General features: G+C 34.5%; 1 protein-coding gene across 3 annotated transcripts in view; it reads left to right on the top strand.

Moving 5' to 3' along the window:
* FGF13 (fibroblast growth factor 13) overlaps positions 1-16,416 on the top strand; it is a 594,651-nt gene that overhangs the window by 497,707 nt on the left and 80,528 nt on the right. For all 3 annotated transcript variants that reach the window (XM_005880795.2, XM_005880793.2, XM_005880794.2), the window contains one exon: positions 3,322-3,425. In XM_005880795.2, the coding sequence (XP_005880857.1) occupies positions 3,322-3,425 (104 nt within the window). The remainder of the gene's footprint in view (positions 1-3,321; positions 3,426-16,416) is intronic.

The following is a 16,416-nucleotide window of genomic DNA, read 5'->3' as shown; positions in this document are numbered from 1 at the left end:
TGGAGTGGGGCCGGCCAGGGGGAGGGGCTGCAAGATGTTGGCTGGCAGGCCCTGCTCCCTATTGGGGTAGGAGGGTGATCAGGGTCTGCACCGGCCTGGGGAAGGGGTTTTGGGGGGGGTGGTCAGCACCCCACCCTTGATTGGGGTGGGCGAGGCTGATCAGGGATGGGCCAGCAATGGGGAGGGGCCACGGGAGGTTGGATGGCAGGCCACACACAATCCCCATCAGTGGGTTCGCTGGTCGCAGTGGGCGTCATAGTGACCAGTCGTTCTGGTTGTTACAGCGTTCTGGTCGCTGGCTTTTTATATGTATAGATTTTTCTAATTTTTAGTATTTTTAATCATACTTTTCTCATTTAGTTTAATTTGATTTGTTTTATATTTAATTCTGAGATGGTAAGCAAGATGATGCCAAAACAGATCAGTTAACGTTTATCCAGATACATTTATTTCTAAAAACATATGTTTGGTATTATACATTTAAGATGACCTCAGGTAGATTTATTATAATGATAAATGTCCATCCAATAAAATCTCATCATGAGCAAATCAGCCCTTGTAAATTATGCATTTCTCCCTGAAAAGGAAAAAAAAATGATAGACATTTCATGGCAGCAGTTTTATTATATCTGCCTTGGGTGCAGTGAGAGCTATATTAATAGAATAGGCAACTTTCTCTTCAAGCCTACAGTAGTATTACCAGTTCAGTATGTCAGGTTTTTCCAACCTTCATTAGGGTATATTTTTATTAACTACTCCCTTTGAGAAATTGACCTTAGCCAAACTGAAAGGATGACCTCATTGTTGATTTCAGAAACACTGAGTGCCAACTGTGTGCACATCTCTGAGAAAATGGTCCCTGCAATGTACAAGGAGTTTAATTTTTGTTATGTAGACACAACAGAGGACAAAAAACAACAGCTTCTTATTAAAAACTTCTTCAAAACTTTAAAGAAAATGGAATTTCGGTATTTAATAATGTGTTTAGATACACAAATTAAATCAATTATTTATTTCTCATTTAGAATAGGTTTATCCTAATCAAAATAATATCTTAAGTTCATGAGGAAGTAATCCAGATTTAAAGAAATAGAGACATAAAGAAAAATATTGATGCTGTCCAAGCTCACTCCTAATAAAATTTCTTTGCATTTTTATCTGGAAAGACTGGTCCTTTAGACAGATTTTAAACCAACCCAGTTCATGATCTATCTTGAATGCCTACAGAAAAGATTGGAGTAGTATGACCAGCCATTCTCTGCTTTTGCTACTGTCTTCAATTTTTTCTTTGAGTATGATTTTTGTTTTTGAATTAGGCTTCATAGAAGTTTATGATACCTAGTGAAAAATTTATATTTACTATATAGTTAATAACATTATTCGGGATAAAATTATTGTTCTTTACTTCTCTTCCTTCTACTACTATCTGATGTTTGGAATTTAAGCGTTCTGCCCATTAGAACCCACACCAGAAAGTGGCTGGGGTACACAGTGAAAATCAAATCAGTCTCTCTCCACTTGTTATAAGCAGCATTAAGAGCACTAAGGAGGTTCAGAATATTGTAAAAAGTGAAGTTCTAGAAAAAATTGTGGATTTTATTTATCATACTCTGTCATCTTTTAGTATGACTAAGCTAGGATTCATACATATGTTGGTGGTGTAGTTGTCTAGTAGTATGGCTTTTAAACTAAACCCATATTGAGGTTTTGGTTTGGTTTAGTTTTTTTTTTAATATCAGAATTCGTAAACTATGAACTTTTATATGATGGGATTGTGATTTATTACTTTCCAAAAATATAATATCCTGTTGCACCATACAAATTGCTATCAATCTACAAATGGGTGTTGAGAACCTACTCTGAGCAAGGCATTCTCAACAGAAAGAGATATACATGACATGCTTAAAGATCTCAGGCTTCTTTTCTGTTCATTGCATTGTCAAATATAGCATGAAATCCTGGCTTGCAATCTGTGCAATTACTTTCCTTTACCTCATATAACAGAAGAGCACAGCTTTAATATGATGAGTATTAAATGCAGTACCATCAGTGACATGTGGTAGGAACACTTGTATTTTGAACTGTACAATATGTCCTAGCTCCTCTTTGGTAGCACTCTGATTTTAAGGGAAAGATACATTGTAGGCTCACTGAGAAATGTTTAGTTGTTCCTTAATATTTCTCATCCATATGACCCCATCTACTAGAGCAGAATCTATATGCAGCAAGACAAGAGATAGAAAAAAATGTTCTTACCCATGGTATGACTCCTTTATATATTCTTATTCACAGAAATGATAGCAGACAGATTTATCATCTTCCCCAAGACAAAAATCATCAACATTGGTCTAGGTCTCTTGAAAGAAAGGTGCATAGACTATTTTCAAAAGATGTGTGTGGCATACACTACGCTTTAAAAATTGTACTGTTTTATTTTTATTCAGGGTGTAGGAGGGAGTAGACAGCTGGTAGGGGGAGGACACCCACTGGTTTTCTCCAGTGAGTGGTGTGTGATTGTGAGGAGAGCATGGGTGTAAGTTTCACGCAGTCAAACCTTAAAATGGAGAAATGAAGACCTCGTTGTCATCAGCTGGCTGCCCACTTACAACTATTTTGCAAAAAGTAATTAATTAATTAAAAATAAGTAAACCTATCAAGTTCATTATTTTTTATCCCTATAAGCTTTGCTCCTAGAGATTAAAAGCTAGGACCCGTATAAACCCTATCTTGGAAAATGTTTGTTCTTTAAGAAATACTACTCTGGGAACACAGGAGTAAAAATACATTTTTTTTTTTCAAAGCCTTCATTTATTTTTGGGTTGTTGCAATGGAAATAATACAGATAATTTAGATGAGGTAATTGGACTCTTGTCTTTTCTAAGATTCTAGGAATGTTTCCCCAAGTGGTAGATTGTTACTGCCTCTGTGAACTTCAGCAGTTGTCTAAGGAGCAGATTAAAATGTTAGTCTGTTGAGGATAAAGCTATTTAATGTATAGATCAATTCCTGTAACGGAATCACTCCAGAAGATTTAAGATTCCCCACCTTCAATACTATACAAACTATGGAATTATCTTCCATTTTTCCAGGGTGTTTGAGTATATGTAGTTATAGTCCAAGTCATGTGACTGCAACTATGAGTCAAGTATCCTAAAGGGTAGAAGAGGCCCTATATATTTGCATGTGTATAAATATATACAGTATCTGTATTTTCTTACCAAGCACACATCTCTTTTTGCTGAACCAGATAGTGCTTTTGGAAACTTTGAAACCTATGGAATTCAGAATATAACATTGTTTTTACATTTTTAAAAATTTCAGCTCTGTTTAACCTCATCCCTGTGGGACTTCGAGTGGTGGCTATTCAAGGAGTTCAAACAAAGCTGTATTTGGCAATGAACAGCGAGGGATACCTGTACACTTCGGTAAGCCTTTCACTGAGCCATGCTTTGACTGTTATAGTTTTTATCTGATATGAAATAAAATATGCTGCATATGTATTAAGAAAGAGTGTTCTTGGTGGAAATATCTCATTTGAAAGGAGAAATTAACTTCCAGTGAAAATTACATGTATTACTAATTAATCATTTGAAGCTAACATTTTGGGTGTAAAATCAAGGATCAACTGAACATTTTTGCATACAGTGGCATTGGTTTATTGCTTTATGTAGCTACCCTGCCTTGCAGCCTGTGGGAAAGCCATTTCTATAGCTCAGTGCAACATATATTTATTCATGTTTATTTCTCAAGAAGCTGATGAGACTTCTTTCTCAGATCAGGTCGAGGACATAAAGAACAGTTCTAGATGTGCTTTTGTTTCTTATCTTCAGTTCAATTATTTCACATTTGCTATGTCTATTTTAAATACTATTATTTCATCAAGCACAGTTCAACCTCTTTGTACAAAAATTTTGTGCTTACCTTTTTCTTGCAAATTTATAATGAACATAGTAAAAAATGGAACTTTTTCCAAAAAATTTATAAACATTGTAGATAACAATTCAGTATTGGCAACATGGGGCCAAATTAAAATTTAAGGGCATTTAAAAAAAATATTTAAGTATAGAAAGAAATGGCATAATACCAGGTTTAGGATTTCATTCTTATCAGTAGATCTAGTTACAAATTATAAGGGGCCACTTAATATATGAATATTTTAAATCTTTGTTTTGAATTTCATATATTTTAAGAAAAGGGTAGTATGTTAAAAATGGAGAAAACTCCTTGTAAAACTTTGACTAGATAGCCTTGATGGAGGCTATTACCAGGAGTTTAGAAATCTATTTCTCCAAATGCAAAAGTGGTTTCCTTTAACTACTCTTGCTCTGTCATGTGTCCACAATGTATTTCAAAGCCAGGCATATAGAGACTGTGAGATGGGAAAGAAAGGTTGGAGAAGAGTAAGACCACAAATGGCCCATTCATTAAGTAAACTGAGTAGTCCATTTTATATTACCATGATAAAAGATTATTTATTGCATAATCCTCAAAGCCTGGTCACTATCAATATTCCTATCAGGCCATTTTAACTGTCTTGTTTAATAAATGCAGGGGATTTATTCTTTTTACAAATGAAAGAGATTTTGATTTATTGCAAAGTTTATTAATACATTGCTATTAACGTAAACAATAGGAAAGGGATTTGCTTTTCAGATTTGTGCATCAAGGTAAGATAATTTAATAATGAAGGATTTTAATTAACCTCATTCAGATCAATAGACTACCTCAACAGGACCAGATTCAAAGGTAGGTTTTTAATAAAATAAATAACTACTTTCTGAAACTCGTATTTTGGCATGGGAAGGAAATGGAATATACTGGGCATACTTTTGAGAAGATAAATAACAGATGGCATAGGAAATAATTTCCAGGAAATAATTTAACTGAGTTGTGGTCACCATTATAGTGCCATGATGAGAAATGTTGACATTTTTAAATCTTGCAACAATACAGTTTTTTAAAAAATGGAAATAATATTTAAGTTAGAATGAGAAAAAATGTCATTTAAGTTAGGTAGTATGTCAGGTTTCCCCATTCAAGAAAATTAGGGTTTTCAGTATTACCTTGAGAGAACTACATTAAAAATGTATAGCCTATCTTTCTCTGACTGACTTTTTTCACTTAGCATAACAAGTAATATGATTTCACTCATATGTTGAATTTAATGAACAAACTGAAGTACCAAGCAAAATAGAGACAGACTCATAGATAGAGAGCAGGCAGACAGCTCTGAGTTGGGATGGGGTGAGGTTGAGCAATAAAGAAAAAAAAAGAGAGATAACTCATGGACATGGACAACACTCTGAGGAGGAGAGGATGGGGGGAGGGGTTGTAGGAGGTTGAAGAGGCCATAGAGGGGATAAATGGTGATGGAAAAAATAAAATAAAATAAAAAATGTATAGCCTACCATTCAAATTGACCATTATTCCAATAAACTGGTAAATGTCAGTGTGAGTTCATTTCTAAGGCTTCCCAGGGGAATCAATATTGTGGATTGACAGGATTCCTTTCCATGTTGGGCAGGCCAATAGAGAGCACATGTGGGATGCTGTGTGAATTTTCTATTAAGGAAAAGGAATCTTAAGTAAGCAATTGCTAGTAAGGAAAGTGAACTGTGTTTTTGTAAAGGAGGAAAGATGTATGATTGATAATCCTGGAGTTTACATAGGGAAAAATTATCCAAATTAGTCTGCTCCAGGAAAGAATTAGTCTTCTTTTCAGCATACATTTTTTTCAGTTCTTTTCACACCTCCTATTGATCTTGGTTTGGACTCCCTTCACCACGTTGATCACTATCCTCAGTGGGTGCTCCATTTTGTTATCTTATTTGAAGTGTGCTCCCAGACTCTCTTAAGATATAGTCTGTTTTAATGACTTCAGCAACTTGTGTCCCTGTGACCAAAAAGTTAAATGAATGTCATGCTTCATTTGGAAGAGGAAGGATCATTATTCCCTTACATAAAACCACAGTATCTGCTACTGAAATGTTGTATGCAGTTTTGTTAGCTGCCACTTAGCAAAGAGAAAATAGAATATGATGATAACCTAAGGAGGAAACAAAGTAAGAAAATGAAGTAGGAGCTACTGATGTGGACAATTAAAAAAAAAGTAAGAAAGTTTTTGAAAAGTAATCTTGGTGAGGGGTGATAAAAGTCTACCTTAAAGCATTTGCAGTAGCAAAATCTGAAAGAAGATGGATTCAGAAGATATTTTAGAGGTAGAATTATCATCAGAATTTAGTGACTTATTGGATTTGGAAGGAAAACAGGACTACCATGGATGGTTGAATATGTATGGTTGCCACTCACTACACATGTGGAAATAAAATATCTTCAGGAAAAGATTTTTTTTAATTTGCACAATAGTAGGTTGGTAGGGGCCCTGAGGGAGAGGGAGAATTTCACCTTTGGCAATTGGATTGATGGTGAAGTTATTAACCAAGATGAAGAGCAAAGGAAAAATGGCAGAATTGGGAAAGAAGATACCTGAGTACAACCCATAGCTAGAGAAAGAGATGTGAGGTAGAGATAGAAAGTGGGAATTATCACATGTAGGTTGTGGTTGATGCCATGAGAATAGTTCAGAGGATATGTAGCATAAGAAGAAAAAAGAATTTATAATATTAGCAAATAATAGCATGGAAGTGGCAAACAGTCGCAGAACTAATTGTGGTAGATATCACGGTATTGCAAAAGCTAAACAAAGAGAGTTTTCCAAACAGTCAGCAATGCCAACTGCTTTAGAGAAAAGAAGTAAAATGAGAACTAATACTATACCATATGAAGGTCTTCAGTGATCTTGACAAGAGCACTTTCAGTGGAGACAGAAGCCAGATTAGTGGCTTGTGGAGTGAGTGGGAAAAGAGAAGGTAGAGGCAGTGTGTGTAGAATTTTTAAGGCAAGGGGAGCTATGGATGAGTATGTAGAGGAGGACACAGGATTGTGAAAGGCTTTGGTGGTTCTTTGCTTAGGACAGTTGAATATATTTATTAGCAGAAGGGAAAGAACCAGTAGAGAGGGAGAAATTAAAGACATAGGAAATGGGATTCTTTATGGAGTGGGGTTCCAAAGGAGTCCAGAAGAGTGATGGAATTGAGTATAAGTGAAAGGATTAGATTCACTTTGAAAAGAAGGCTTACTGCTACAACAGGAGGCAAAGATATGAGGACGGATGCAGATGTAGGTGTGGAAGTCTGCAGGTGATGGATGAGGAAGTTGAAGGATTTCCAGCCAGATGACCTGTATTTTCCCATTGAAATAGAATGAGAGGCCATCTGCTGAAAATCAGAGACATAGGGATGGCATTAGTGAATGTTTAGAATACTTGTTTTGAGAATAAGAAGAGGAACTAGTCTAGTAAACTATGGCCCATGGGCCAAATCAGGCCTATTGCTTGTTTTGTAAATAAAGTTTTATCGGAACACAGTCACCCCATTAATTTACATATTGTCTATGGCTGCTCTTGTGCTATAACAGCAGAGTTTAATAGTTGTAACAGAGACTCTGTGGCCTACAAGCCTAGGTTATTTACTATCCTGCCCTTTTCCAAAAAGTGTGTGTTGATCCCTAATGAGACAATGGTTCTCAACCATAGTTACCTATTAGAATCACCTGAGGACCTTTAAAAAGAATTCCAGTGTACTAATCCCAAACCAGTTCTATCAGAATATCTGAGCGTTGGGTCTGTGCATGAATAGTTCCTAAAGCTATCCAGCTGAACCTAATATGTAGCCTGGGTTAAAAACTACTGGTCTAGGGCTAAGAGAAATGATTGCTGAATAGCATTCAAGCATTCAGAACCCTTGCAATGAAATAATAAGCCATGAATTTATAGGTACATTATCCTTTATTAGAAATTTCTGATGCAGTTCTTATTTTTCTGCTCTTGCAAAAAAAATGGCTTTACATTCTGAAGGCCTATTTTTTGAAATGTAAGAAAATGTTGATCCATGGATGTGCTTTCTTATTTTATTTTTTCTACTCTTTTCATTTATGTTTCTATACCCTTAATTTCTTTCAAATTCAATTTTATACTTTTACCACATCTTCCCCCCTTTTGTTCATTAAATGAAGAAATAATACCTCCATGTTGTTATTGCTACAGAGATAGCAATTTACTTCCCATGATTAATCTTAGGATTATTGCACTCCACATTTCCCCTCCTATTTTTTCTTGTTTCCATGGGGGACAGACTTGATGTAGGCTCAAGTGGCAGTGAGAAACCATCTGTGGCACAGAGAATCATAATTAACCATTATTTCATAACACATTTACTTTTGTCCATGATATAATAAGTCTTTCTGGAACTATACAGATATTATTATTCATTGTGCATAGAGAACGTTGTTCATACCTTTTGGTTTTCTTTACCAATAATAATGAGTTGTACACATGCTTTTGAGAGTTCCTCAAGACTTAATAGTATAAATATTTAACAGTATAATGCTATTTATAATACATATTTCAAAATTGCTTTAAATAAATAAACATTAACTATAGAAAATCAAGAGTTTTAAATGTGAAAATATTATTGTCCTAGAATCTATTTTAATAGAATAATAATAATAGATATTAGAAATAAGATAATAAAAGTTCAAAGTTAAACCCTAAGCATTTTTTCTTGATTTTGAATGTTTCACAATGCAGTAGTATTTTTATCTGCCTAATTACTTACCTTTCATCTACACTAGTTTTCTATTTCCAGAGTCCACAGTGTTATTTGGGTTGCTGTTGGGGTTGGTGTAGCTAAATTGTGTGGACAAGTAGAAATCCTTTGACAAGTAAACTTTTTCCATTCTAGATAGGACTTAATAGGAGTGATTTTACTGCCTTGTTTTATGGTCCTGAGACCATGACAACAAACTAGATGCAACAACAGAAAGCAGGTCTCTCTAAGAGTCAGCTTGTTGCCATGGAAATGAGGCAGTTTGTGTTATACGGACCCAGTAAGACTTGTAACCTGAACAAATATACGTATTTTCCTTCTTTACTGTATTATTACCACATACCTTAACTTACCAGGTTTCTTCTCCCATCAGATGTTAATTTTGATGATCCAATCAAGATATTGTCTGATTTTCCAATATGCACTTCTTGCTTTTTTCTCTTTTGCAACTAGTAAACAATCCATTGAGAAACACTTTGAATAAATATCCTGCTCCCAAGAGCCCAGTTTTTAGACATATTTCCTGGAATCCCAACCTATTTTAAAAAGTAAAATAATGAGTCAATAAATTGAGAAATGACCAATAGCTAAATTGAGGAAGTGAAAAGTTAACATGTGTTTTGTTTTGTTTTTACCACGGGGAAAATAATCATAAAAAGAGTATCCAGCAGCAAAGAATTTTCTGGATTCAGCATTCTAGTCATTGTGCTTAAATACCATTATTTAATGGAAGGTTAGTTTATATTGTCTAAGTGAATTAAAATTTGGTTCTGATTTATGTTTTCATTTCATACTGAGGGTGGAAGATTGGTTTATTTTAAGATGCCTCAGATGTTCAGTACATTTAGCTATCAACTACAAGCTTACTTTTGCAATTATTTTAAGTCTGATTTTAGTATGTGACAATTTAAGACCTACTTTTCAGTGATATGACCTCACAGCTATAGCCTATCTTCTAATATAGAAAGGATGTTAAAGTTTAGATGAACTCATCAATCAAATGCAAACATTTGTAGCATTCAAAATGTTATGTCAGATCTGTATATCAGCAAGTTCATATAATTTAACTTTTAGGGTTTTTATAATAGAGGCTTATATAGTTAATAGAATTAAATGGAGGGTGCTGGTTTAAATATCACAGTTCTTTAGGGAAGTGGGTTTGGGTCAATTATAAAAGGAAATAGATTTAAAACAAACATGAGCACTATCGTATTTAATATAGAAAAAATGATCTTAATCAAATAAAAATGATTTAATGGATGGATTCTGCTTATAGCCAGTAGCCATCATATATAACATCCCCTACTAAACAAGTAGACACAAATTTCAAATTCTGCTTGCAACTTTAGCTTATTTGAATATTCAGTTAATTCAAAACATTTTAAATTTGATTTATTTAATATAAAATTAGAAAAGTGTTGACTGTGAAAACTTAGGTTCCCAATTTTGGTGCCTAAATCTAACAAACTTTTTTGTTTTCAGTGGCTGTTGGATAAACATATTTGGTGGGCATTTTTCAGTTCAGACTAATGGGTTATAAGGGAAGTTATACACTTACATACATATTTCTGAGTGGTATCACTAAACAAGTACAAAGAAGAAAATTAACTTATTTCACAGGAAGAAAAGCAGAGAAAATAAGCACATTTTATTTGCTTATGTACGGTTCTGCTAGCTCAAGGAGCTAAATTTAATTTTTAAAGAGGCTTTCAGTTATTGTGCTGGTGCTACTGAGTTAGAAGTCATTAAAATTATTGTATTGGACAATCTACTGAAGTAGCTGTGTTTGTCTTAGATATTCATTCAGAATACCAATGAATCAGCATACTTTTCAAACCTGAAATACATTTCCCAAGTCACAGATTATTTCACATACTTAGTTCTTTTTGCAGTTAATGGAAGTTTCCTTCAAATGTGGAAGAAAATTTAGCTTGGAATTATTTGAATATGAAATCAGATAAATCTGATTGGTTGTACCTTCAAAGTCAAGTACCTTCTCTCTATGGTCGCTGTAAAAAAAATAGCCCAAACTGGTAAATTATTCAGGGTGAAGGTCTGGTTTCATAGGGGGAAGAATGACTAAGGATGGTACTTTCTCAGAAATCAAGGACACAATAGTGGTTGTAGCTAAATAGTGTAAGATTGGCTCCATATAATGTTTTTGAGGCCAAGCTAAAATATAATCCAAATGAGAGGTCATGGGGCACATATTTAATAGAGTGCCTTACGGCTTTAACTTAGAAGTGAAATTCATATTTGTAGGAAAAAAAAGACATTCTCTTAGAGCTAAAGCAAAAAATAATTAGCAAGAACAATGAAGGAGAAATTAATCAAGTAAAGCCAGATGTAAAAAGGTAATGCGTAATGCACAGACACACATGCACACACACACAGACACATATACAACACACATACATGAAAGACAAATGGAAGAAACCAATCTTGTATTTATCGCTCTGTTGCTATTACGGTAAGAGTTATATTGGAATTCCTAAAATAATTCTGTTTTAAATATATATCCTATACTGAATATGAAATACCTTTGGAGATTGCTCTATAGACATATTTGGTAATGCTTAATAGCTTTATAAAACAGAGAAAATAAATAAGACTTATGGTTATATTTTATATAATTATCCAGTGAATCTCATGTCTTGGTGCAAACATTGTTTTTAGTTCCTCCCTTCTTGTTTGCATAATTATATTTTTGTTTTATTAATAGCTTTATTTACAATGCTGCAGTGTATTTTTTATTGAATTTATTGGGGTGACATTGGTTAATAAAATTATATAGGTTTCAGGTATACAATTATACAATACATCATCTGTATATTGTACTCTGTGTTCACCACCCAAAGTCATCACATTTCATTGCCATTTATCCTTCCTTTACTCTCTCCTACCTCTCTTAGTCCCCCTTTCCCTCTGGTAATTGCCATACAGTTGTCTGTCTATGAGATTGTGGGTTGTTTTTGTTTGTTTGTTTTGCTTAATCCCTTCACCTTTTTCACCCAGCCCTCCTCCAACCCCCTCCCCTCTGACAGCTGTCAGCCTTTTCTCTGTATCTAAGAGTCTGTTTTAAACAAATGCTATAGTAAGAGAAAAAAGAAGGACACTACGTGATGATAAAGGGAGAAATCCAACAAGATACAGCCCATGTAACATTTATGCACCCGAGATAGGAGCACCTAAATATCTAAGCAGGGGTCCTCAAACTTTTTAAACAGGGGGCCAGTTCACTGTCCCTCAGACCGTTGGAGGGCCGGACTATAGTTTTAAAAAAAACTATGAAAAAATTCCTATGCACACTGAACATATCTTATTTTGAAGTAAAAAAACAAAACGGGAACAAATACAATATTTGTATTTGCATGTGGCCCGCGGGCCGTAGTTTGAGGACCCCTGATCTAAAGCATATCTTAATGGACATAAAGGGAGAGATCGACAGTAATGCAGTCATAGTAGGAGATTTTAATACCCCATTCACATTAATAGATAGACTCTCCAGACAGAAAATCAACAAAGGAAACAGAAACCTTAAATATTTGTATAATTTTAATCCACAGAAACCATCAAGACCTTATTTCTTATTGCCTTTTTTTTCTATTAAAGTTGTGTTATAAAATAGTTTACCTAACAAATCCTATACTCATTAAGTAGTAACTAATTTGAGTTTCTTTACCTGCCCTTAGTCATAGAATAATGCCCAGTAAAAAATAGCTTTTTAATAAATATTAAAATAATTAATACAGATATATATAATAAACAATGAAGGCAAATTATATTATTTCTGTCAGGCCTTTTGAATATTTAAAATAAGCTAATGGACCCAATTATAAACTTTCATGGATCCTCTCAAGTGTTAACATTTTAAGATTATGTAACAAAGTAAAGTGGTTACACTGCTTAAAGGGAACTATGCCTGCTGAATAGGGAAACTTTAAATGAAAGCATTACTTTGATCATTATAATAGCTGGAACCAAGGTTAGTAATTGGCAAAACCCTGACTAATACATTTAATATGTTTTGCCCAGGTTGAATGTGTGAATAGATAACAAGTCTATATTAACATTTTGATTAAGTTATTCATTAGATACTCTTCTGCTAACTGCTATTGGCAGTCCTGGAATTGGAACTACTGGGAAAGCCTCAGTTGATTTCTTAGATTAGATATAGCTAGTAGCTATAAAATATAATATTGCCTTCCTTAGGTATGTATAGGAATTCTGGCTCAGCATTAACACAAGTAGCCAGAATTAGAGACAATGTCCATTTTTACCCGAGAAAAAAAATTATTATGGACATTTGGAAAAGTCAAGTGTAAATAACCAATTCCAAGGTGTTAGAATGCAGGCTGCTATAATATAGAGGATGAAAAATGCTCACCAGGAGGAGAGTATGAATCATTCCATAATACTTTCATAATTGTCAATGAAACACCAGAAAATGACAGTGACAGCTTTCAGAAATGAGATTCCAAAAGGTAAAACTTGATTGTATATAGAAAATATTGTAACAAAAATGCCTGTTCATAACAAATCTATTGCTATAAGCTGCCACAAAATCAGCAAGGCTACAATAACAAAAGTGTTTTGTTGCTTGTCTGATTAAAAAATTCTCACAAATATTGTAAAAAACATTCCCTAGTCCCTGCCCACATCATAATTATGATTCATTGCAGTACAAATGTTAATGAAAGAGCCTCTTTGTAGGCTATTTGCCCAGAAGCCTAGGGGAGACCTGAAGCTGAGCGCTTCCATACTGTGTTATATCCCTTAAAGGAAAGATTTCCTGATAACTCTCTTCTTTCCTCTAGTCTCAGAGAGCCCAGTCACCCATCTAAACTCCCAGAGAAACTGGGGCATAAAAGGGTTCAGGAACTTTGTCAACCAATCAATTACAAGATATATGTAGAACATCCACAAGGTGACTAGGCACCCCAAATAGTAGTCACCATGATCTATACTGACAAAGCCTGGAGTTTACAGTATACATCAGGAGACTCATCTTATGTTCAGAGTCCTAATTGTTAATAGTTGATCTACTATAGCAGGGATGGGGAACATCTCACCCACGGTCCCTATAAGGCTCTCAGAATCATTTGGTCTGGCCCTGCCAAGACATTAGGGGTGAGTTAATTAAATGTTTGACCAAATATAGCAGGCTAATTTTTAAGTTGATAATTTTATATGGCGAATAATGTTATAAATATCCAAATGGCCCTTGGCAGAAAAAAGGTTCCCCACCCCTATACTACAGGAAGGATAGGGATAAACTGTTTCTCCCTGATTTCTGCAGCCATGCAATGCTATTTTTAGTCCAGAACTCACTGCTGAAAACTCCACATAGGAAAATAATTTGAATGCCTTTGTGTTTGAGGGTGTGTGAGCATGCATTATTATGGAAATGTACCAGTTTTATTGAACAATATACAGTGGGGCCTTGACTTACAAGTGTCCCAACTAACGAGTTTTTCAAGATACGAGCCGTCTCTCAGCTGATTTTTTGCTTTGAGTTGTGAGCTAAAATTCAGGTTACGAGCCAGCTTCAGATACCCCACCGCTAGTTGGCACAGCGAACGTCACAGTGAATGCCACAACATCAGCCCAGCATCACGTTTCTCCCTCATTCACTTTAAGATTTGACATACGAGTAATTTGAGTTACGAGCTCTGTCACGGAACGAATTAAACTCATAAGTCAAGGCCCCACTGTATATTGGATGTTTAGAACCACAGTCTTCAACAGATCACATTAAGACCATGTTTATATGTCATAGGAAGGTAAAATTGAATACAGTGAATAAACGGGTTTTAAGTATATTAAGAAATGATCTAAGTTGAAGTCCTTTAAAAGTTTTATAAATATGTGACTCTAAAAAAGTCTCCCACTTGTGTAACACAGGTGGCTTCCAGTGGATTCAACCAACCAAAGCTTTAAGTATATGAGTTTACCTCACATATTTGGACAGTGACACAGGGAAATCTTATTCTCCATTTTCTATGATTATATGCTGCAGCAGTAGACACAGCGAAGAGAAGCAATGCTGACCCATTGATACAACTTCTTGGAGCTATAACGTGCAAGATATATTAACAACTGATATTTTGAGGAATATCAAGTGTTCATTTCCCCAGAATGGAATTACCATTTTCTATCAGCAATTTGCATGACTGCTAAAGAAATGGAGCAAGGTTTTGACCCTTATCATCTCTTACTCTGAGATCCCTGTTAGACACATGCCACTTCTCTCTGATTAGAAGGGTTTTTAGATGAGTGGTTAACACTAGGGACAGTAAGTGGATAAAAAGCATTTTTAATAAAGTTGTTTATTACATTTGCATTCCTAATATCCTGACCAATAATGGAAGTAACTTAGCCTAATCATTGGGTTTCTTTATATTCCTCTATTCCTAAATAGAGTTATTTCCTCAAACAAAATTTTTGTTTTCAGTATGACTATCAATAAACCAAAGCACTTGCATGTCACAAGGATATTTGAATCTAAAAATTCTTAAACTTCACATAAAATAATAGACTTGGGAAACACTTTAACTACTAGTGAGTGTCTTTGACCTAGATGTGAGATTATATTCAAACCAGTAATTAACCTTGAAAATAGAGGTCAACAGAACCATGATGGGTGGTTTTGCTTAGTGTTTTTCTTTGCTCTGGACATCTGCCTGATTTCTGTCCACATCCAAGACACACAGTGCAGCATTTTATTTTATGTGATTTGGAAGCTCTTTTGGTATTCCTTCTTTCCAGATTTTGAGGTGGAGGCTTTTTCCCCTTCCCTCATTTTATCCTTTTATTCACTAATAGTGGACCACTGTACAAAATTTGTGCACATTAAAAGGGAATTAATTAGAGGAAATATTTTAATATTGCTATTTGCCCTTTATAATAAAAGTATCAGAGATGAAAGAAAATTAGTAAAATGTATATGACAATAATATATAAATTTATTAATAAATAAACAATAACAACATGATATAACAAAGACATGATAAACATTGATACAAATAATGACTGATAAATCGATTAAACTTGTTCTAATATCTCCCTGTTACCACATTAAGAGTGAAAACACTTTCAGAGTGTTTGACTAATTTCCCTTGTGATGAAGTATTTACAATTTTAACTTTAATGTCACATGCTCTTTGAACTCGAGAGAAAGCCACATACAACTGACCATGTCCGAAAATGGGTTCAGGTAGGAATATTCCTACTCTGTCTAGAGTTTGTTCTTGTGATTTATTAATAGTCATCGCAAATGCTGGCATCATGGGAAACTGTCATCAAATTAATTTAAATGGGAGGCCAGTGTCAGATGGGGACAAATCAATTCTTGGAATCAGAACAACCTCGCCTTCTGAAGATCCTGTTAATACTTCAGCTTCGATAATGTTAGGTTGCAATCTTTTGATAACAAATCTAGTACCATTACAAAGACCCCATTTACTATTAAGATTTCTCAGTAGCATAATGATTGCACCCACTTTCAATTTTAATTTATGACACGGTATTCCCAAAGGAGTAATACTATATTAAGATATTTGATGGGAAAGTTTTCCTTTTCAGCATTATCTGTTTCAAAATTTCTTCATTTAACTTATGAACATGCTCATTTTTAGGACAAAGAATTGCATGTTTAGATATATTTTTAATATTATCTATAGATATACTATTTCCAAAGGTAGCTTCAATAATAGATCCGTTACAAATCATTTCATGGGGGATTTCAATA

Source organism: Myotis brandtii, unplaced genomic scaffold, assembly GCF_000412655.1.
Source record: "Myotis brandtii unplaced genomic scaffold, ASM41265v1 scaffold654, whole genome shotgun sequence".
Classification (NCBI taxonomy): Eukaryota; Metazoa; Chordata; class Mammalia; order Chiroptera; family Vespertilionidae; genus Myotis; species Myotis brandtii.
This window is presented reverse-complemented; position numbering and strand designations above follow the sequence as displayed.